Consider the following 24611-nt stretch of genomic DNA (forward strand, 5'->3'; position numbering starts at 1 on the left):
AAAGTGATAAGAACACAAATTCCAATATTAACAATTACTTGAAACCTTAGTTTCCTCTCCATTTCACCTGGCACATTTTTTATGCACAATCTCCTCCACATGTGAGCCCGCCAGCACTTTTTGCTAGACTATTGGATTTTTAGTCTGTACCCCTGAGTGAGTGGGATCTGTTTTCCACACTCATTCATTCATTGTTTTGACCTATCTCTGGGACCATTTCATTTTATACATGTGTCTTGGAGTTCTACTTTTCTCAGGTTTTATGGCATCTGTCTTTTGAATTTTGCATCACACAGCACTCTGTGCACTATTTTTGGGCCTCCCTTTTTATTTTCTGTTATAGGGGGATATTTGTAACCTTCCTATCTTTTCCTATTGTGAGATCAGCACACTCCACCTTATCTGGAGTGCTGAGGGGCTACACAGTATCCCGTTTCTCACGGCTCCTGTAACTTTCTTTTACAGTGACAAGCTAATCTGAAATGCTGGTGGCAGTGGTTTTATCCTAGCCACTTTTGTGCAATTTAAGTCCAACTAAGGGCTTCATAAAACCATATCCGAGGCAACACAGAACCTCCACTCTGCTTGAGAACATTTGGTAGCATAGACAGAGCAACCATACACATGTTCCAAAGAAACACTACAACACTAAAATACTATGGGCCTCATTCCGAGTATGGCGGTAAGGGATAGCGGCCACCGGTAATGAGACCGGTGGCGGTGATCCCTTACCGCCATACTCCGAGTTCCCTTTGCGCCCTCGCCCTTAACGCCTGCTTTGAGCAGGTGTTAAAGTCGAGGGCGCAAAGGGGCCTCCAAGCCAATAACGGTGACCGTAATGAACGGTCACCGTTATTTGCATCTTCCCCATTCCCATTGAGCCCTATGGGGGCTCATTTGGGAATGGGGAAGAGCCTTGGTGAATGGGGAATTACCGCCCCGCCAACCTTGGAATGGGGCGGTAATTCCGCCATCCACCAAGGCGCTGCCGGTCCGGGTACGGCGTCAACCAAGGCGTTAATAGCGCCATTGGTTAGCGCCGTACTCGGAATGAGGCTCTATGTATTGTAAAAATGGTTATATTATAAAAATATGTAGGACAAGATAAATCTTTGGAAAGGTAAGTACTATCACTCCTCATAAATACAATTATAAAAACCAACTTAATACTTATGGTATACGAACCAAAGTATAACCTTATTAAGAATAGAAATAAGCAGTTCAAGGCAAGTCGAACCTGAAGTTATACATTTAGAATGGCGCACTGCATTTCTTGGAGAACAGTACCATGTTAGTTACTTTTAGAATACCGTAAGAAGTTCAAGGGCCGCAGACCCTATTGGTCATAACACAGTGTTATTCAATATATAGAATCACTTAATTATACCAACACTTGTTATAAGTATACCGAGCAATATATGTAACTTTCTTCTTTTATATGATATGATCAGTTATAACGTGCTTAATACCCAGAGGTTTCGAAGCGTGGACCCGGGGATCGAACCTGTGTTGCTTCCTGTCATCTTGCTTTCAAGGTGAGCACGTGGCTGCTGAGCTATCCTCCCAAGACGAGGATACATTATGAATGGATACAGTTACAACACCAATGTGACTTTAAAGAACACAGTTCAGAGGGTGTTACTTAACTCATATACCTTCTATAGGGGAATTAATAACCTAGTGAAACTATCTTGGAAGCTCACTAAAGCAAATCAGGGAAACTACGACCCAACATTATAGTTTAAGAAGAGCAACAGCTAATCAAAGTCAGTATATAACCTATTGGTATATAACGTTTACACTGTTTTTAATACAGGAATAGACAGTGTAACCAAGGATACTTTTCAGAAGCATAGAATACAATTCTAGGGTAAGTACGAACTCTTAGAAGGCTTTTAAGAAGGCAATAAGCAGTTCAAGGTAAGTAAGGACCTATATACTTTTCAGAGGGGCTATAAAAGCAACTCAAAGACAAGTATTAACTCCAAGACTTTTCAGAAATGCACTGAAGCAGATCAGGGAAAGCAAAACCCAATAATACACTTTAAGAAGAACCCTAATGGGAAGCCTTTAGACTAATTCAGTTAAAACATAATAAAACAGTACCAACAGATTACTTTTTAGAAGGGGGAAACAAGATTCAAGTAAAATAACATACATGTTTTAAAGGAGCAACCAGCAACCTAAAGGGAAGTAAAAACTTCAAGAAACTTTGTAACATTTTATTATAGAGATACAGTTACCACACTAACTGTAACTATTGTTCTTCAGCATGGGTCTGGCATGGATTCACATGCAAATCCTACCAAATCTGAAGATGGATGCTGGAGGAGGGGCTTAGAGAGGACTGTCATCGGATGGGGGCATTATAACCCAGAGGGCAGTGATTGGTTTAGAGGAGAAATACAGTTTTTAAGTGAAAGTGAAACTTTTTTTTCCTTTTACTGAGGATTCCCAGCCTGACAACGGGGAATATTCATGAGCATGTGATTCCATGCCAGACTCCATGCTGGAGAAGAGGAGGTTCTGGGTGGATGCCTTCAGGATGCAGCAGCGCAGGACCTGGTCCATGGATTCTTGGTCTGGAGACGAAAGAAACTGACACTGGATGGGATCTTGCAGCAGTCGCCAGAGGAAGCTTTCAAAAAAGGTTTCTTCAAGTCTTTTCGTGGCCCTGTGGTTTTGGCACCCTTTTACAGGAACCAGATTAAGAACGAATGTTGCTGGTCGGATTCTCTTCACTCTCTCTGTCCAGCACTCTGGTGAGGGGACTTCAGGGATTCGAATCGTGTCTCTGGAGGTCCAGTAGAAAGGTCCACCAAAGTTTCAGCAGGAATCAAAATTCGGAAGACGTTGCACTGCACTCAGGCTCTAGGTCCCATGGTATTGATAGTATGCAGCTCAGCAAGGTCACAGCACGTCGAGGCATTGCTAGTTTTGCAGGTCTTCTCAAGACTAGTGAATCTCACGAGCCTCTGGGTAGGAGTCGTCGCATTTGGGACACCTAGTTCGATTGGAAGGAAGGATTAGATCAAGCTCCGGTTACACAGCAGACTCTCCAGGCGCTGAAAATTGTTACAGCCGTCTTTTTCTTCATCTTCCTCTTCCGATTTAGCTCCAGTGCTCGAATTGTCAGCAGCTTCCAGGATCTGACTATTAACCAGGAACTGCAGCATAACTTCTGCAAACACTCCCTGCAATTTACAGAAAGGGGCGGCTGGCTGTCCAATCAGGACAGCCAGCTTCCGCAGTAGGAACCGGTTCCTTTCAGGCAAGCTGAAAGACAAAGGGCTGCAGAGTACTCCTCCCTCGCTTCCTGCCGTCACTGACACTTTGGAGCATCAGCAGGAAATATAAAGTATTCATGCCGAAGACAAAAATTGAACCAACGTCTTTCCTGGCTAGGGAAGAAGAACCAAGAAGTAACAAGCAAACGAGAAATGGCGAACATAGAAGGAGCCTGCCATTCTAGCAGAATGGTGACCCTCCGGTACATTAACACAGCTGATTTGATAGCCTGCGAGTAATAGGACTAAAAGGTAATTAAGGTTTAAGCACTGCCACCAGCCATTCAAATTAACTTGCTACTGTAACAGAAATGTTACCAGGACAGTGATAAAGGGGATACGTATCTCCCTCAGGACTCCAGATAAGATGGGGTGTGCTGACTCACTATCTAAAATGTAAAGGGAATGGGAATCCCACTTTACTTCTTGGGAACAGTAGTTCACCCAAGAGATATTCGAAATTACAAAGGGAAGCCCAAAGGAGCAACCCAGCCTAAGCCCAAAAGTTATAGGGAACTATAAAACCATACACACACTATGGAGAGCCATAAAAAGGGCACCCATAAAAAAAAAAAGAGTAAAAGACTAGCTGAGAGGGGAAATATTCCCACTCACCTAGGGACAAGGAAAAATAATCAAGTCCAAGCAAAAAGTTCTGGGGTTGACACAGGCCAGGAAGATTTATCATAAATATGAAAATCTTACCCAACACTGTACTCACAGCCGTGGTAGTACACGAAGGGTCACCATTGACTCAAAATGGTGACTTTTCTTTTTTCACCAATTCAAAATGGCTAGTCACTTCTGGATCCTCGTTCGGTCATGCAGGGTGAGAGAGGTCCTGGTTTGACTTTTGTCTTTGGCTGGATCCCTTTGTGAAGCCGTCAAGGTGCCAGTGTGTCGGTGATGACAGGAAACGGGGGAGGGCTCCGAAAAGGACAGCCATCACCTAAAGTTTGAATGGTGCATGGGTGCTGATTGGCTGGGTTCCTGCATTAGAGGCATGGATCCTGAGGCTGAAGACCAGCTGACCCCTAGAGGAGGAAGAGGAGAGATGTCTGCAGCCACTACCAGAACATCTCACACTAATCGCTGCTGTCTGAGGTCAGGAGTTTGGGAGCCGAGGCAACCGATGAGGTGGACAGATGGTCATATCCAAGTCCGAGTACCCAGTTCTCCTCCCCCAGTCTAGGGCGATCTAGATCATTGTTGCCCGAAACCTCTTCAACCTCCTCAGAACCCATGGGTTGACGGGAACCACGGGGGAAGGCGTAGAAGAGATGGAAGATCAAATCCCCCCGAAACACGTCCCCCAGTGCACCCTTTGCTGGGAATTCGCTTGAGCAAAACTGTCTGCACTCTGTTGGATTCCGTGGCAAACAGATCCACTGATGGGGTGCCCCTGCGAGAGAAGACCTCCTCTGGGAATTCCTGGCACACCTCCCACTCGTGTGAGACCATGCTCTGCCTGCTCAGAGCATCCACCAAGCCGTTATCTGTCCCCGCAAGATGAACTGCTGAGACCGAGATTTGGTTCTCCAGCAACCAGAACCACAGCTGCATCGCCTCTCTGCAGAGGGGAAGAGAATGCACGCCACCCTGCTTGTTGAGGTAGTGCATGGCCACCATTTTGTCCGTCAGAATCAGGACATGCTTCACAGGGTCAAAAGCATTCAGAGCTAAACGGATGGCTCAAAACTCCAGCCTGTTGATGTGCCACCTGGCTTCCATCATTGATCAAAGGCCACTCACCGGTAAGTCCACACAGTGAGTGCTCCAAACGTTCAGAGACGCACCTCCGACTACTCGGGTCTGAGGACACAGGCCAGAAGGGCTCCACTGCCATGAGATTGCTGCAGACGGTCCACCAGGTGAGGTTGTCGACCACTGACCTGGATACCCGTAGGGGATCCATGAGGGCTCTGAGGTACTGAGACCACAGACTTCGCAGGAGCCACTGAAGGGATCTCATGCGCATCCTGGCCTCTGGCACTAGAAAAATACAGGCGGCCAGGGGACCTAAGAGGCGTCGGAAGGAAGCCGCTGGTAATGTGACATGGTTCCGAAACAATTCCACCATCTGTGTTATGGTGTTCGTTCTCTCCTCGGGAGGGAAAGCCTACCCCAGTGTCTAGAACTGCTCCGATGAACTGGAGCCTTTGGACAGGTGTAACTTGCGACTTCTTCAAATTCAGGGAGTAGCCCAGCTTGTGCAGTAGTAGGCAGGTGTCCTCTAGATGAGACAAAACTTGTCCCTCTGAGTTCCCTCAGATTAGCCAGTCATCCAAGTACAGGGATACATGGACCCTTGATCTCCTGAGGTGAGCTGCGACTACCGCTAGAGCTTGGTGGAGACCCTTGGCGCTGAGGTCAACCCAAAGGGAAGCACCTTGAACTGATAATGCTTGTCCCCTATGAGGAATCTCAGGCACTTCCTGTGCTTTTTATGTACATGGAAATAAGCATCCTGCAGATCTATTGACACCAGCCAGTCCTGAAGTTCGAGAGCGTGGAGAATTTCTCTCAGTGTCACCATCCTGAATTTGTCCTTCAGGAACTTGTTCAAGGCACTGAGGTCCGGAATGTGACGCAGATCTCCTCCCTTCTTGGGTACCAGGAAATAACGAGAATACCAACCCTGTCCTCTCTACTCGGGAGGTGCCTCTTCCACATGGCATCCTTCACAACAGCTTCCCGGAGCTCCTGTCCTGGTTGGATTGGAGGAAGTGGGGGTCTGTCCAGAAGTTTTCTTAAAAAGGGCAGACAACCTCACTGAACAAGCTGTAGAGACCAGTCATTAGAGGTAATCTCCTGCCACTGGGTCCAATGCCCTGCCAACCGTCACCAACCGGTAAGCTGTGGGAGGGGAAATCAAAGAGGCTTAGAGGGCCTAGCCGCTGTCGTGGTTTGTTGGCCTCTCAAATGCCCTCTGCCCCTTACAGGGCGCGAAAAACACCTCTGCCCCTTTCTGGCCTATTGGAGCTGCGCCTTTCTGCCATAAGGCACATAGCGTCTATAGCCGGTGCCTCTACAGGCAAAGCTGATGGCAGTTTGGCCCCCTGCGCAGCTAGGCCCAGTGGTTTTGTAGCTCATTTTGACTCTCTAACCTTTTCCAAAGAGACGTCAGCCTTCTGGCCAAAAAGGAATTCTTCTTCGAAAGGCATGTCCAGAAGCCTATTCTGAACATTTGGGGAAAATCTAGACGTTCTTGTCTCCTCAAGACTACCGCCGAAAATCAACATCACGGACTCGAAAAATCCTGACCTGGAGAGGGGTACAAAGGACTTGTCACCGACAGTCAGCGCCAAAGGTGAATCTTTCAGCATCGACGAAATAGCCGCCTGTGTTGATTCGGGCTTGGGCACCACTGTGATGTCAGGAACGTCAGTGTCTCGATGGCCTCTGGAAAGACCGGGTGTCAAGGGCTTCTGTGCCTTTCTCGGCGTCGAACCTGAAGGCTACTCCGACATCGATCGTGTTGACAGTTTGGCGCGCGAGGGGTCGGTCTTGAGTACCGAGCAATGCTTCTGCCACAAGGCTTGCTGTTTGAGGGGCGCACCCGCACCTGCAGAAGCCTGCATTTTCAACATAGCCAGCATTTGGCTGTTGAAAATCTGCCCAATCCTCTCGAGTGATCGTCCCAGCCGAGGGCCTAGCTTTCTTCGACGACGAGCTGGCCTAGTGTCGATAGTGGCGCTGCTTCTTCTTGTGCGAAGAAGACTTGGAAGAGTGTGACTGCTTCTTGGCCTTCCGTTAATGCTTTTCCTTCTCAGGGGTGGGCCCTTCAGTCTCGGAGGACCGGACTCGACCGCGCCAGGGTTTTCGGAGACGGTCGGCCCAAAGCAAGTTTGGCGTCCCGCTCGTGCAATGATTTACAATGCATTTTGGTGCACAACGCACATCCCTCCATGCCGTGATCCTTCCCCAGACACCACAGACAAATGTCATGGGGGTTGGTCATCGACATTTTAGCAAGGCAGTCGGTGCACCTAAAACCCGAAATCCAGGGAACAGACATTGCGGTTGAGGTTTTTAGAAAAATGGGTTTGAATTTCTGACAAAAAAACAGAGTCCAAGACTCAGGTTGTGTTCCTCAGAGCAGCGTGTTGAGCGGGCGGAAAAAGGGACCCGAGGTATGGGGCGTAGTGACGCAGTATATGCATTATGCCCGACGTCACGTCCAGAGCGGACGATCGAGCACCGAGCAAGATGGATCGACAGTCGAGTCTAGGTCCACTACGCCTCCTGTTGAAGTTTTCCAAAGCAGCAGAGCTGGATGAGGCAGATGAGGAATCTGCGGGAGAAAAACAATCCATTGAAACTGAATTTGTCGTGGCAAGCAGGAAAGGTAGCAGAGGTTGACTGACTGACATGTAACTGACTGCATCAAGTCTGTACTACTGGTCGACCAGTGGCAATGGTGTGCCAAAATAAATCACTGGATTTTTACAAAGGTCAGTCCACCCCTGGCAGCTACACAGAACAGGTAATTATTGTCCCCCACAGTCATTACCCACTAGCTGTTATCTAGTTGCCAATACCACAGAACTCCAACAGGGATAGATTTCATAAACTGCATTGTATTGATAGGTTTGAAGGAAATATAGATAAATACAAAATCCCAGGATAGGGCAAGGTTGGGTTGTAGTCCCTGTTTTTCCTCAGCACACGTTTGCAAAAATACTGCATTCGGCCGCCTACATCTTATTCCACACTGACAAACCTTACCGAGTGCAGTCTCCCTCTTCAGAAGCCCAAGAGAAATATCCACAGAGATATTTGGTTTGGTGACCACAGTGACTGTTTCTCCATTCGCAGGCATAGTGCAGTTAACACCTGGTAAAACAAAATATAAATCTTTGATGTGTACTTTTGTTCAAGCCGATCAAACTATTCATCATTTAGGCAGCCCAAACCCACTGTTGACAATTCTCAATAAAATCCAATGAAATTCTTCTCATTCTATTGATCGCTGAAGCACAAATCATATTGCTGGGATTGAAACTTGTGACCCATGCCCAATCGGGCAAGTTAATCAGATGTTCCTTTAACAAGAAATTCCACTTCTGTACCGGCACCTCAGTGTAAAACTTGCTAATCCAGTAACCAGCATTTATTGTGTCACAATTCTTTACAAACACAGAGCTTGGGAGGTGGATTTTCAAAGCTCTAGTGTAGAGGTGTGCTACCTTTGACTATCCTGATGATTAGGGCTACAACTGCCATCAACCCAAGGCAGCATAATCAATGGTGAATGAATGTGGGAGTCATAGCCCAAAATATCTGTAGAGCCCAAGGTTGCTAAACCATACTCAAATGGAGGTTTAACAGGAGGTTAAAGAACAGGGCAGATGTATTTTTGGATGTGGTTAATGCATAAGGAGAGAGTATCTTATTTTTGGTAGGTTTTATGTCTCTAGAACGTTTATTTAAGTCTTCTTTTCTAAAGAGAAACATTCTTAAATGCAGAACTTCAATATTTTTAATTGCCCTGACCTCTAGTTGTTTCCTTTAGCTTGTTTTGAGCAAAGGTCGACCACTCTAGCATTTTATTTTTGTTTCAAAACCCCCCCACTTTGCCTTTTTTATGTCTTGTACAGGGCGGGAGGCCATCCCAAACATTCTTTATCATTCTTGGACTGCGCAAACCCACTCTTTGCTACTGCACTCTCCATTTGCTCAACTAGCCACTTTTAAAAAGAAAATAATTTGAGGGGCCAATGCTCAGTTTCAAAAAGGTGGTGTGGGATGCTTAAAATGTTAATATTTTTTCTCCCCTCCCATATTCGTCCCTCTTCACAAGATTATCCTTAAATTATGCAATGGTGCTCTTACACTTTTCAAAAAGGCAAGAGGTTCCTCCTAAAATGAATTCAAAAGCTTTCAATTATATTTCTAGCTCGTAGCGGACCTTTGTGATAGAAGAACAAGTTACTTCTTACCTTGTAACGTTCTTTCGATGGGATGTTCCTCCGACGTATTCCTTATCTTTGATAGATCATCTCCCAGCTTGCTGGCCTCGGAATTTTTTTTCAGTAGAGGGTGCTGCGCGTCGACGTCCCTCGAGCCGATGTCCCTCGACGGCCTCCGTATCGATGCCGACGTCACCACGTGTATAAATAGACTCGCGTAGCGTCCGTTGCTCAGTTCCGTTTTGACGTTATCAGTTGTTTTACATGAATTGGTTATTGACCTTGAAGGAGCGTAAGCTGCAACCACAAGGGAAGTATTACTGCGGGGATGGATGGGAGGGGCGATAAAGAATACATCAGAGGAACATCCCATCGAAAGAACGTTACATGGTAAGAAGTAACTTGTTCTTCGAAGGGATTGTGTCCTCCGACGTATTCCTCATCTTTGATAGACTCCCATAGCAGTGGTGTGCAATTGGAGGTGAGAGCAAAACGCCATCTTTCCTTTTAGGAATTAACCGAATGTAATACGGCTTTGCCAAACCTAGTCTCTTGACTAGAGGAGAAATCCAGGTTGTAAAATCTTGTGAAGATATGTGCAGGCGACCATGTGGCAACCGCACATATGTCTCGAACCGGAACCCCTCTTTGGAGGGCCGAGGAGGCTGCGATACCCCTGGTTGAATGAGCCCTAACATTTTGAGGAGGCTCTTTCCCTGCCAGTTTGTAACATTCCAGGATGGCCAAAATAATCCATCTGGAAATGGTTTGTTTTGTTATCGGTAGTCACAACTTGTGCCCTGAGTAACCCACGAACAGTTGTTCTGCTGGCCTAATCCTAGCAAGTCTGCTGATGTAAAAGCTTAAAGCCCGCCTTGGGTCCAGCCTATGTAGACTTTCTTCCTCTTTCCCGGGATGGGGAGGCGGATAGAATGAAGGTAAAGTAATTTTCTGAGTGATGTGGAATTCAGAAACCACCTTTGGGAGGAAATTAGGCTTCACCTGTAGGACAACCGTGTCTTTATGAAAAGTTGTATGAGGGGGTTTACAAGATAGAGCTTGTAATTCGCTCACCCTTCTAGCAGATGTTAAAGCCACTAATAAGACAGTTTTAAGGGTGAGAAATCTTAGCGAACAAGAGTGGAGTGGTTCGAAAGGAGTACCCATCAGGAAATTTAGGACTAAATTTAAGTCCCATAAAGGAACCTGGAAAGGTCTTGGATGGTAGACATTAGTTAATCCCTTTAGAAATTGTATTACTAAGGGTAATTTGAAATATGAAGGCTCCTCCACAGTGCCCTTGAAGATCGATAGCGCTGCGAGATAGCCCTTGATAGTGCCAACATGAAGGCCTGAATTTGCCAAGTAGAGTAGAAAGGATAACGCCGTTGGTGTACCACATGAAAAGGGGTCGATATTCTTTTCTCTACACCAGCTGCAAAATTTGTTCCAACGGCAGCAGTATAAAGACTTTGTTGCTGGCCTTCTGGCCGAAAGCAACACCTCCATGACGTCATCAGGGAGGTCCCAACCCTTGTATCTCAACCTTTCAGAAGCCAGGCGTGAAGGTTGAGGGTTCTGATGTCTGGATGGAGAACCTGACCTCCCTTCTGTGAGAGAAGATTCTCCTTGAGTGGAAGACGAATTGAAGGGCAGATGGACATGTCCAGAAGGTCCGGGTACCACGTTCTCCTGGCCCAGTCTGGGGCAATTAGGATCATGGTTCTCCGGAATCTACTCAACCTCCTTATCATTTGAGAAATGACAGGGACTGGTGGAAACGCGTACAGGAGTGGAAACTCCCAGTCAACTACAAACGCGTCCCCTAGAGCTCCTCTCTGGAGAAATTCCCTTGAACAAAACAGATCGCACTTTCTGTTGGTACTGGTGGAAAACAAATCCACTTGAGGGGTTCCCCAAAGGGCGAAGATCTCCTGAAGGACTTCCTGAGCTAGTTCCCACTCGTGGGAGACTGTGCCCTGCCTGCTCAGAGCGTCTGCCGTCAAGTTCTTCTCCCCAGCTAGGTGAGCTGCCGATAGAGAGATTCCTTCTTGAATTGCCCAAAACCAGAGCTGCATTGCCTCACTGCACAGTGGCAGTGATCCCACGCCTCCTCTTTTGTTGAGGTAGTGCATGGCAACTGTGTTGTCCGTCATGATCAGGACAATTTTCCCCTGTACAGATGGCAGAAAAGCTTTCAGTGCTAGTCTGATTGCTCTCAGCTCTAACAGGTTGATATGTAGTCTGGACTCCGATGGAGACCAACGATCGCTGATGGTCAAGTCATTGGTATGGGCTCCCCACCCCATGAGTGAGGCATCTGTGATTATTGTTATCTCTGGCCATGGTTGCCAAAAAAGTTCCCCCTTCAAGATGTTTTTCTGGCAGGCCACCTTGTCCGGAATCTGAAGGAGGTCTGTCATTCTCCCTGAGAATTGCGACCAATGAGTTCTCAGTGCCCACTGAAGAGATCTCATTCTCAGGCGAGCCTCTGGCACAAGGAGGATGCAGGATGCCATGAGGCCTAGCAACCTCAAAAAGTCAAAGGCTGGGAGATGTTGGGTATTTTGAAACTTGGTGACCATCTGCAGAATATCTTGAGCGCTCACCTCTGGTGGCGAGGCTTTTCCCAGGGAAGTGTCCAGGACCGCTCCAATGAACTGGAGTCTCTGTGATGGTATAATCTGTGACTTCTTTAAATTGAGGGAGAAGCCCAGTTTGTGAAGGAAGTGGCAGACATAATGTAGCTGGATATGAGCTTGTTCCGAAGATACAGCTCTGATCAGCCAATCGTCCAGGTAGGGGTAGACGTGGATCCCTTCCCTCCTTAGACTTGCAGCCACTACCGACATTAGCTTGGTGAAGACCCTCGGGGCGGATGTCAGCCCAAATGGCAGAACTCGAAATTGATAATGAGAGCCGCCAATTGCGAACCACAGGTATTTCCTGTGTTTGAGATGGATTGGCACATGGAAATAAGCATCCTGGAAGTCCAGATACCAGCCAGTCCTGGAGCTGGAGGGCCTGAAGGATCTGAGAGAGAGTTACCATCTTGAACTTGTCCTTCCTGAGGAACTTGTTCAATTCTCGTAAGTCCAAGATAGGTCTCAGTCCTCTGTCTTTCTTCGGTATGAGAAAGTAGGGGGGGGGGGAGTACCAGCCCTTGTTCCTCTCCGCTACAGGTACCGGTACCAGTTCTATGGCTCCTTTCTCTAGCAGGTCTACAATTTCCTGCAAGAGGAGCGGATCTGGAACTTTCAGAGAGCTGTTCCCCGGTGGATGACTCTGAGGGATGCGTAGAAAAGGCAGGCAGTAACCTTGGGCAACTGTCTCCAATGCCCAAGCATCTGACATAATAGCCTGCCATTCCGTCAGACGTTGAGTTAACCTGCCCCCTACTGGTGTTTTGTGAAGAGAGTCCTCAGAGCGGTTTGGAGGCAGCTGATGCAGATGCCGAGGGTAAAGAGGCACCTGCTGCTGCGGCTTTTGTATTTTGACCCCGTCCACCTCGGGTGAATTTTTTCTGACCCCTTTGAACCGGCTGTCCTCTGCCCTTTCTGAATGCGTAATAGAAGCGAAAGGACTTACCTCTCCAAGAGGTTCCTGAGGGGCGATATGGTGTCTGACGGATTGCAGCTCCTAGGGATTTTGCTGCTGCCTTTGAGGTTTCTAGTTTTTCTAAACTGTCATCCGCCTTCTTACCAAACAAAAAAGAGCCGTCAAAGGGCATATTCAAGAGTCTGCTTTGCACATCTGGAGCAAAACCAGACTTTCGCAACGAAGCAAATCTCCTGGTTGTTGTACTTGCCGCCATGGCCCTGCTGATGCTGTCAGCAGAATCGATGCCAGTCTGAAGGGATTCACACATTGCGTCCTTACCATCCTTAATGATGTTGAGAAACGCTTCCCTTTCTTCTCCCTCTTGGAGGCAGTCAGCCGCTGATGAAGCACACTCCCAAAGTGTGTGGCTGAACCTTGCGAGCGTATAAGTAGCATTGATGGATTTCAACGCCATGCTTCATGCGGAAAATACTTTTTTGGCCATAGAGTCATATCTCTTATCATCCCTGTCCTGTGGAACAGTAGGGTAAGCCGATTTACTACCTGCTGAAGTAGCTGCCTGAACAACCAGACTATCCGGAGTTGGGTGTTTGGATAAATATTAAGGGTCAGCAGAAGACACCCGATATTTAGCTGATAATTTTCTAACTGCCGGGATTACCTCAGGTGTTTCCCAGTTTGCCAATATTCTCCTTTGTAATGACGCATGAAATGACACCACAGGATCCTCCTGTGGACCTTTGACCAAGATGTCTGTGAGGTCGTCTTGCTGAAAAGCAGGCGAGGGTGTGGACCATCCCATAAACTCTATTATCCTTGCCATCAAGGTTCTATAAGGGGTTTCAGCATGTTCCCCTGGGTCTGGTGTGGCAAATTCCACTTCTGGGGAAGTGTCCAACCCACTTGCTTCTTGTAGGGATTCATGGAGGTCTTTCAACCTACCTTCCTCAGAGGTAAATTCCTCTGGTGCAGGAGTTGCAGATCCCTGCAACTCAAAAGGTCTTTCCTGATCCGAATCCTCCCCTTCTTCGTAAATAGAAGATAAGACTCTGAAGTGATCAGGTCCTGAAAATGGTATAAATCCCATTTCCAGAGCAAAATGAGCCAAATTTGTCATGATTGGCTGAGAAAACGTCGACGTCATCAACGCGGACGTTAACGGCTTCGAAACCATCGAAAAAGACGTTGAGAAAGGTGGTAGAGACCTCGATGAACTCGAGAGTATTGGGATTCTACTCGAGGTTGTCGACGACATTCTCATGCTCGAGGCTCTGGGTATGGCCACTGGCTGTGATGTGGCCGTGGGTTTATCATTTCTCGGCGTCGACTCGACTGACCTGTGCGTCGAAGAACCCTTCCATAACAGCGTCGACCACGCCGATCTATGTGTCGAAGGGATCTTCGACGACGGCGTCGAAGACGCAACTTTGCCTTTAGTCGAGGGTTTGTGACGCTCTCGAGTGGCTTCTTTCACCGGGTACTGCGACTCGCGGCCTTTTGATTTTTCGGGTCTTTCACCTACGGTATCACCCTCAGCAGTCTTCGAGGGGGTCGAGGCTGCTTTCTCGAAGACGCTTAGCATCTTTTTCCTGAATTCCTCCCACTCAGCCTGAGAGCTATGTTTTGTGGGGCAGGAGACCCTTTTTGGGGAAACGGAAGACGACGAAGACGAGGAAGGGGATCTTCGACGTCTCTTTTTTGAATGCTTAGATCTCGAAGCGTGATGGGAACTGCTTCGAGACCTAGAACGAGAATGTCTTTTGTGATGGCGAGGAAATCTTCGAAGAAGTTTTAACTGCCTTACCTCTCTCGAGCTTCCCCTTACGCTCCTTCAAGGCTTTCGCCGTCATGGACATGCAGTCCTCGCACTCTGAACAATGGTACTCAATTCCCAGGCACCACAAACAGATCCTGTGAGGATCCGTCAACGACATTTTCTTTCTACAGTCTTGACATTTTTTGAAGCCGGACCATGGAGTCATCGGTTTGGGTGAGGAAGCCATCGAGTACGAGTCGGTATTCACGAGGAATATATTGATATATTTGACTGAAGAACTGAGCAACGATATTCCGAGGCCCCACGAAGCGCGGAAAAACGGAACTGAACAACGGACGCTGCACAAGTCGATTTATACGCGTGGTGACATCAGTGTCGATACGGAGGCCGTCGAGGGACATCGGCTCGAGGGACGTCGATGCGCAGCGCCCTCTACTGAAAAAAAATTCCGAGGCCAGCAAGCTGGGAGATGATCTATCAAAGATAAGGAATACGTTGGAGGACACAATCCCTTCGAAATAACAACCAGTTGCACTTATGTCCTAAACAAAATTCATAGGTCGACCGTTGAAAAACGGGATACATGATGGTGCCCCAGTAAAGGGGGTGTGTTGCATAAGGAGAAAGGAGCTAATGGTTGGATGGAGGTTGGTGCCAGGAGGGATGGGAATGTAGTGTGTGGAGCAAGGAAGTGTATGGATGGGTGGATATATCCCAGGCGGATGGAGATGTGGGTTTGCATAGGCAAAGAGAAGCTGGTGTCCCCACAGGGATAATGATGCTTAATTGGATGGGGTCCTCCGAGAGAGCGTGAGAATGAGAGGATGGAATGGAGAAGTGTGCCTCAGTTAATGAAGGGGTGTTGAAAAGTTCACAGGGAGAGAAAAGAAGATGCAACACATTAAGGAGGGTACCCCAGTGGTGTGATTATTTAAAAGAGATGGGGATAGTTGGCTGAGCGGAAAGCGCTAAATTACAGCAAGACTGTGCGTTGTCCAGATGAACAAGTTACTTACCCATGGCAACATTCTTTTGACTGGATGTTCCTCCCACGTACTCATCTTTAGCGGTCGACTCAATGTCACTCATGGGCCCGACTCGAGGTCGACGTCACCCCCGGTATATAAAACACGTGCAGTATCCGTTAGCTTCAGTTCTGATTTTTCACCTTTTCCCATAGGATTACCGACATTCGTGTGTCCAAGACAGTATCAGACAATGAAGGAGTGCAAGGTGTAATGCACGGAAAATCTACTGCGGGGTAGGCTGGGAGTTGTGATGTAGAATACATGGGAGGAACATCAGGTCGACAGAATGTTACCAGGGGTAAGTAACTTGTTCTTCAAATGGATTGTGTCCTCCCACAAATTCCTCATCTCCCAAAGCAGTGCAAGGTCTGGAGGAGGGAGTAGGAATTTTACAAACCTTCTCAAGACTCATCATGAAGAGAATGCAAAACTGTCTTTCCAAATCCTCTTTACTGGCCTGAATAAGAATCCAGGCAGTAATGTTTTTGTAAATGTACCAATAGTAGAACATGTAGCTGCCACACACATGTCATTTATTGGAACCCCTGTTTACAAAGCAGAAGACGTAGCCATGCCCCTTGTAGGGTGAGCCAGTAGGCCTTCTGGGGGATCCTTTCCTGCAAGCGTATAGCATTCTGTAATGCCCAGAATTATCCATCTGGATAATGTTTGTTTTGTGACCGCCAAACCTAATTTGTGCCCGCCGTGCCCCACAAAACGTTGGTCTTATTTTTGACATGCGTGAGATGTAAAAACTAAGTGCCCTTCTTGGATCCTGTACGACCCTGCTCGGAACCTGAAGCAGGTCTGACATCTTGCCAGAGAACGGAGACCACTGGGTTCTGAGAGTTCATTGGAGAGATCTCATTCTTAGGCAAGCCTCTGTACAAGGAAAATGCAGGATGCCATGAGGGCGAGCAAACTCAAAAAGTCGAAGGCCGGGACATGCTGGCCACTCTGGAATTTGGTGACCATCTGCAGAACGTGTTGAGCACTCAACTCGGGTTGCAAGGCTTTCCCCCACCACCCCCAAGAATGCACGAAGGACTGCTCCGATGAAATGGAGCCTTTGGGATGGTATCATGATATGATATAGGATATGATGTGGCATTTAGAACGAGTCTGTACACAAGTGTTTCTAGGCGCGACAAGACGAGGAGAGGGAAACAAAGGGAGGACAAAATAACAATCTTATTAGGCCTTATGTCACTCAGATCGCACAAGTGCGGGGAAGAGAGCAGGGGGATGAACTGGATGTCTGCCAATCAGCACAAACAGCCCTTTAAGATGGGTAGCATTACCCTTGAGATAGATGGGGATACAGATTCATAATCATGCATCAATAATTAAGACAACTCAATAGATTGGCAAAGTAAGTCTGTTTTAAAGACAAGCTTATAAAACGGGGAGTTCAACGAACATCGGCAGTGGCTCAATCTTCTCACTCGCAAGACTTTTTAGAAAAAATACATCTTTATAGCAAAAAATCGTCATCACTGACGTATGACCTGCGCATGCTCTATCGTCATCCTACGTAGCAAACTTAAAAACGGTTTAATTGGCTTTTGGAAGGTAACTTAATATAGTGACTATATCTATATATGGTTACGGGGAGAGGAGATTGGACAACTAACATCAGGTGGGGCAACTAATCCCTCCCTTCAAAATGGCCACTATGAACATCACTAAAAGTACGACATCCCATTGGCTCTACAACTATAGGACCCCTGATTATGCAGGTCCACTATGATTGGGTTGGCATTGACCCCATTCACTCTCTTCCTCCTACGTCTAGCAGCATGCACAAAGAACAGCCAGGTGCAGATGAGTTCGTCTGCACTCGCTTCCCACCAATTATGGTACAATCAATCATCACCTCAGTGGTCATGTGTCAATTAGTTCTTTGAAGATTGGCCTTCAGTCTGTACTTTGCTCAGAGAACTTTTAAGGAGTATGGGTATGGCAGGCTCCCATGCGTAGGTGTGAGGTTTTCCTCCTACCAGCCTGCTTCCATCACGTGACTGGACACCATGAAATCGAGCTTTCTCTGGGGGGGGGCGCTGTTGCACATAACCAAGATGGCCACCTGATGCGAGAGCTCCGGCCCGACAGAAATCCAAACTATATTTGAATCCTGTTTCGGAGCCCCCCGCGGATAGTGGAGTCGAGCAGAAGGTGCACCTTGACCCAGTCCACACCCGACTGAAATCCTGAGAGCGACGGACTAAAACTCACAGAGATATCGGCTTTGGCGTGGTGAGCGGGAGAAGGCTGGGGAGTTGGCCGCGAGGGACATCCGGCAGGTCTGCGCCCCGCGCCGCTGACGCTCTGGCCAGAGAGACAGAGGTGGGGCTCCTGTGCCACACTAGCGGAGTTAGGCCTGTGGACACTGCAGAGCGACTGGGGTGGCTCCCCCTGTGTCCCGTACGCGTGGCTGTGCGGACAAGTGTTGCTGGCTCGTGGGCCCTGCTCCGGAGCGGAGGCGAGGTTTGACCGGGTATGCCCGGTGTGGCCCTGCCTTCGCAGTTATTGAGGCCATCCTTTTGGGCGAGAGCTGGAGCTCCCTGCCGCGGCACGGCGGGTGCTGGGAAGTGGGCCATTGTGGGACAGCGTGATATTCTATCCTCCCCGACCTGAGCCGTGACCGAGGAGACAACTACATTTTCTGGCCTTTGGCCGGGGCGCGCCACGCGTTCTACATTCCCTGCAGGTTGGCGCGGTGCCACCGAGACGGTGAGTTGGGCGACATTCAGCTCCTTTCTACGCATAAGAGGTCGAATTAGCAAACTTCCGCTGGTACCTGGACGTTGATGGCTCCATGAAACACTATTCTTGCGATACCCAGGCCTGAGCGGGCCCACTTGACAAATATCCTACGCGGCTCAGGCGGCCTGCCTCTGTGGTAAAGTCACACAGGTTCCACTGCCCCCATCGGGCCGTGGTGGGGTACCGGCAGGTGTGGCGAACATGGGCAACACTAGGAAACAGGATAAGGCGGCTGAAGGGGCGACTGGGAAAAAGAAAGGCCCGATGGATTCGTAGACCAGTAGCCAGGCAGCCGGCCATGAGCCGGATCTGTCAACAGCGTCAATGGCGGAACCTGGCGTGGACGGCGGCGACAGGGTTGATCGCCTTACAACGATAGTGCAGAACGGCTTCCTATCCCTGAATGTGAAACTAGATGACATTGTCAACACTATAGGAGCACTGAAAACCAGAGTTGACAAAGAGAGCCTCAGAATCACCGAGGCTGAAGACAGAATTGGCACAAGCGAAGACACTATTGCGCGACACGATCGCGACATAGCGCAGCTTAAGACAGGCATGAACGCGCTGCAAAGTAAATGCGAAGACCTAGAATCCAGATCCTGAAGGAACAATATTCGGATTGTGGGGGGTTCTGAAAAGTTTGGGAAAGGCGCTATGGAACAGCAAGTGGAAAACCTACTTAAGACTCTTTTCGGAACAGAATCCTTTTCAAGACAATTCCTGGTTGAGGGAGCACATCGGACACTGGCCCCCGTGCCGAAACCTGGAGCCCCGCCGCGTACTTTCATCGCCAGACTGTTAAATTACAGAGACAGAGATACAATACTTAGAAAGGCCAGAGAAATTGGGACACTACAATAGGAGGAGAACCGCATACATGTTTATCCGGACTTTGCAGAGGGAGTACAGGCTAGCAGGAGATCATATGAGCCGGTCAAACGGCTACTGAGGGCACGTCAGGTTCCGTATGCGCCGATATTCCCAGCCAAAATGCGAATCCAGTATGGAGGAAGAGCACACTTTTTTGAGACTCCGGCCGCCGCCCTGGCGTATGTGGAAGCAACTATACCCCTACCTCCTAGAGGCCGTGGACCGGACCAGAACGGAAGATCACCTCCGGGAGGGGGAGACCGGGACCCTCTTGATTGAACCTGGTTGCGCACATATCCTATGTAGCTGCTTTGTTGATTAACAGAATTCTGCTCCCACTAGGGGGCTCGGAGTAACCTTCGAAGCGGGTCGTGAGCCCGCTCTGGTGGCCTCGTGACGACAACGTGGCACCCACAGGAAAGTTCCAAAAAAGTTTAAGGGTACATCGTCAAGTTTGGGTGGATGATGTGGGTGGAGGGTGGGGTTGGGGAAGTCTGGAAGTTACAGAATGTTATTGCTGCCAGGGCATGTTTGGGACCTGGGATTTAGATTGGTTTAATTTCAGTTCCAGGTTGGTTGAAATCAGGTCTGGCGGGTGCACGATGCGGCCACAGCAGGTAAACACAAGACATGATGGAAGCAATGGCACGGCATGGATTCTATGTATGAGGAAATGGGTGACGGGGTGAAGATAACTTTATTGTCTTGGAATGACCGAGTGCTAAACAACCCGATGAAAGCCAGGAAGGTAGGGAATTAAGTCACCAGACACGGTCCTCAAATCCTAATGATCCAGGAGACTTACGCTCAGGGAGCGGTTAACCAAAACATAATGGCTAAATGGGGCAAGCTACGTTATTATACAGAATATTCTTCACAATCCAGGGCGGGTCATAACACTCATACAACCTGCGCTGGGATTCCGTACTGAGGGGCATGAGGCCGATCGCATGGGAAGATATGTGTTGGTGTGGGGGGGGGGGGAGAAATGGCCGGCAAACGAGTAACCCTGGTTAACACCTACGGCCCTAACATAGATGACCCGGATTTCTATCTGAAACTATTCAACACTCTTAACAAACACGACACAGCAATCATTATATGGGGCGGCGATTTTAATGTTGCACTCGACCCCATGTTGGATAGGTCAACCAGTGTAGTGAGGGCTCCCACGAAAACAGCAGTAACCCTGAACCAACTCCTCGCACAGTTGTCACTGATGGACGCTTGGCGGGTGCTGCACCCGGATAATAGACAATATACATATTACTCAACAGTGCACGACAGTGAATCGCATATAGACTATTGGTTCATATCCTCTGACATCTCGAATACGCTGCGACACTGCACGATCCTTCCCCGCACGCTGTCCGATCACTCTCCGGTCTTACTGAGCCTCGTTTTCCAAGATGTTCCCACACAGGCCAGAAGGTGGAGAATGCCGGGGGGACTGTTGGGAGATGCAAACGTGGCCGAGTTACTGCATGAAGAGATAACCAACTTCTGGTTTGGGTTAGAGGGATCCTTATGTCCAAATCAACTCTTGAAGGGGGTGAGACGGGACCTCGAAGTGGTGGAACGGGAACTGAAAGAGCTGGAGGAGGTATACAGCCGTACTCATGATAGGGACACCCTTGCTGGAATTCATAGACTTCTTAGGACCTTTGACGATTTAGCCACGAGGGAGGTACGATACATTGCGGCCCCCATGCGGGCACGTCGCTCTATGGGGAAGGGAACAAAGCGGGGAAAATGCTGGGCAACCTGATTAGAAATTAAACAAATAACGCCCCGATAGCCGCTATTCAAACAGCTCCAACTATAATGGTCACAAGCGATAAAGGTATTAACGATGAATTTGTTGAATACTACAAAACACTTTATACAAATAGAGACCAGAAAACCCCCACTGAGATAAAAGAATACAGGGCCTCACTGGGTCTCCCGACGCTCCCAGACGAAAGCAGATTGGCTTTGGAGTTACCTGTCACAATAGAAGAGATCACTGAAGCCATCAAGGATCTCACGTCGGGTAAAGCTCCGGGTTCTGATGGACTGGGGGCCGAATTATAATGAGGAGCTGGCCCCCTATTCTACTCAGAACTTGGGAGGAGGCCCTCGAACAGCACGAATTGCCCCCTACAATGAGGGAAGCTATTGTTACGGTGCTTCTCAAGCCCAGACGCCCACCCCAGGATATGTCCTCTTGCAGGCCCCTCTTGCTCATAAATACTGACGCAAAAATGTGCGCGAAGGTCATGGCCAATCGTATGTTACCCATGGTTCCAGCACTGGTCCACCCGGACCAAAATGGGTTTATTCCCAAAAGATCTACTGCGTTGAACCTCCGCAGGCTGTTTGGGATCATGGCACAAATTGACCCGGGCAGGCAGGCGGTCGCGGTGTCCCTCGACGCCGAGAAAGCATTTGATTCGGTCTCATGGGATTACCTCTTCTCGGTGCTGGAGGGGTTCGGGGTGGGACCCAATTTTATCAGATATGTCCGTCTGCTCTACACAAAGCCTGGGGCTAGAGTATATACTAACAGAACCATGCCTGACATGTTTGAACTGGGGAGGGGCACAAGGCAGGGGTGCCCGTTCTCGCCAATCCCATTTGCTCTTACAATAGAGCCCATGGCTGCTGCAGTCAGATTGCGCCATAAAGATAAAGGCATAGTCATGAAGGGCTCCAATCAGCTGATTTCGCTTTATGCGGACGACACGCTGTTATATATCCGTGAACCCGACAAAAACCTTGCGCCTATAATGGCAGATATACACGAATTTGCTGATTACTCTGGTTACACTGTAAACAGTTCTAAATCGGAAATCTTCCCACTCACCCCTTGTACTAAATGCCCAGAAATGACGGAGGGCCTTAAATGGTCGGAGGGATATATTAGATATCTAGGCGTTCTGGTCTCCAGGAGCAGACAATCTTTATTTTCCGATAACTACGAAGGGGCGCTACAGTCAATTAATGCGAAACTCGCGATATGGAGGCACCTCCCTATCTCATTACATGGCAGGATAGCAGTGCTAAAAATGACCGTCCTTCCTAAACTACTGTACCTGTTTGTGAATATCCCGATATGGCCAGGCAGGGAATTCTTCTCCGGGCTGCGATCAATGGTGACCACATTTCTCTGGAACGGGAAAACTGCTAGAATGGGATGGGAGAAAATGGTGGAACCATACAGTTCCGGAGGCATAGCGGCCCCGGACTTTGAACTTTATTACTTAGTTGCCTAGGCGCAATTCGCGAGATATTGGTACGAGACGGCAGAAGAAGCACCTCATGCATGGGTGGACACATACACAGTTGCACCCTCGGATGTGAGATCAATTATCTTCGCCCCACGACAGAGACGTGTGTGAATACGATCCGGCGAGCTGCACTGTCCAGGCTTGGGGGGGCAATATGTCGGAGACTTAAAATTGAAAAGCCCTATAACCCACAGATTCCCTTGTGGAACTTTCCCAGCATTCATCCCACGTTTCACACGGACATGCAGGAAGCATGGGACCCCAATGGGGAAATGGTAGTGGGGGACATGTTCATAGAGGGGAAATTTGTTAACTTAACAGATTTTTTAAGGGCACTGGGGAGAGGACCGCTTCGAACATTCCAATATTACCGAATGAGATCGGCATTCCAGGCTAGATGGCCCCTATTTCCTGATGAGCCACTCTCACACCCATGTTTACAATTGATCACAACTCAGGGGGGTCTGGGAGTCTCCAAGTTATATATATCGGTACAGGCTCACACCCCCACGACCAACAATGTGAAAATAAAATGGGAAACAGATTTACAGGTAGCCATTCCTGATGAGAAATGTGTAAAGTATTGTTCACTCACTAAAAGGATTTCGCTCAATGCAGGACTGCGCCAGATACAATTTAAAATTCTTAATAGACTGCACTATACACCGGCCACAGTAGCCAGGTTTGTACCAGACTCCCCAAGTGAATGCCCTAAATACGGCGCCCCACAAGCAGGGTCTTTTCACATGTATTGGGACTGCCCTGAGCTGCCGCGGTTTTGTGGGGGAGTGGCTGAGTTGCTGGTGGAACTCACACAAATATCCCCATTCCTGTCTCCACAAAAATACCTGTTTGGTGATATTGGGAAGTGCTCTGAGAGAACTAGACGACTCTTTAATGTTTTTGCGCAGTTGCTAAAAAATGTATCCTCCAGGCTCGGAAAAGCCCTACACCTCCGAGCATGAACACCTTTTTACGAGAATTGAAATATGGGAATGAGAATGAGGAACAACATGCACTGACTCAGCCGAGAATGAGCCGACGAAAGACATCTGGGGCCCGTTCAGGACATACTTATGTGAACTGCCGTCGGAAAATGAAGACCCCCATGTGAATATGTATCACCTGTGAAAATGCAAAGTTCCACTGTATAATTATTTCTTGTTATGTTGTTGGAGCGAGTTGTGTACTTGCCACTACCTCAATAAAAAGATGTTTAAAATAAAAATAAAAAAAAGAAATCAAGCTTTCTCTGGGTCTTTTCGTGCATTTGATTTAATTCTACCAGTCCTGTGATGTCTGTTGTTTATCCTGATCTTTCTGAACAGGATGCTCTGTTCTTTTCTTCTTAATTGTATCCAATGTCAGCTCATACCAGTCCGATAAGACCTTGGCTAATTGGCACGGCCATCCTCAGCTGGACTTCATTCTGTCTCGATTTGTTTGCTGCGACACACTCCCTTGAGGCCTTTTAACCTTGTTCAATTTCTGCTTGAATGTGTAGTAAAACATACATTCACACCTAAAGTGCTCTTTGAGGTATATATTTGTAAACATTGGCGCTTGCCGCAATCTATTTACTATTAAGCATAAGCTAGCTTCACGATTACTTTGCTGCTTGCGGTTACTTGCTTCTGTACACGTTTAAACTAACTGAATATCTTCATCATGTCTGTGGCATAAGCTTCTTCATCTTGATCCCAAGATATCACTTCTCCATGGTATCACCTTAGTATTTCGTCTCTTGTCAGCATTCTCTGGTCATCATTTCTTCTGTCTGGGCATCAGTTCGATTTCTTATGACGTCACCATTCATCTTCCTTCATTATCTTCTTTGTTTCTTCGGGTATTTCATTCAAACAACCATCATATTGTCTCGAATGTAGATATTGTTTCCTTAATGGATATCTTACTGTCCAGATTTTCTTAGATGTCGGTATATTGACAGGCGCCGTCATTCTAATTGGTACTGGGCAGAGCCCATATGCTGCTCTCTGCTTATTCAACTGTTCATCATGCGTCACATAGTTTGGTACGAAATCAATAGCTAATGGTAGAGGGGTGACTGGAGTAACTGTAGTGGGGACGGTACTTGACGACTCCTCTTCACTCCCCCCTCTGGGCGATTCATCGACCAC

The 24611-nt window shown here is 47.9% G+C and overlaps 1 protein-coding gene across 2 annotated transcripts in view; it reads right to left on the minus strand.

Moving 5' to 3' along the window:
- The window catches only part of INTS11 (integrator complex subunit 11), a 717472-nt gene that overhangs the window by 292933 nt on the left and 399928 nt on the right, over positions 1-24611 (minus strand). For both annotated transcript variants that reach the window (XM_069610104.1, XM_069610105.1), the window contains exon 14: positions 8016-8123. In XM_069610104.1, coding sequence (XP_069466205.1) covers positions 8016-8123 — 108 coding nt within the window. The remainder of the gene's footprint in view (positions 1-8015; positions 8124-24611) is intronic.

The sequence above is a fragment of the Ambystoma mexicanum genome, chromosome 8 (genome assembly GCF_040938575.1).
Source record: "Ambystoma mexicanum isolate Mex_15411 chromosome 8, UKY_AmexF1_1, whole genome shotgun sequence".
NCBI lineage: Eukaryota > Metazoa > Chordata > Amphibia > Caudata > Ambystomatidae > Ambystoma > Ambystoma mexicanum.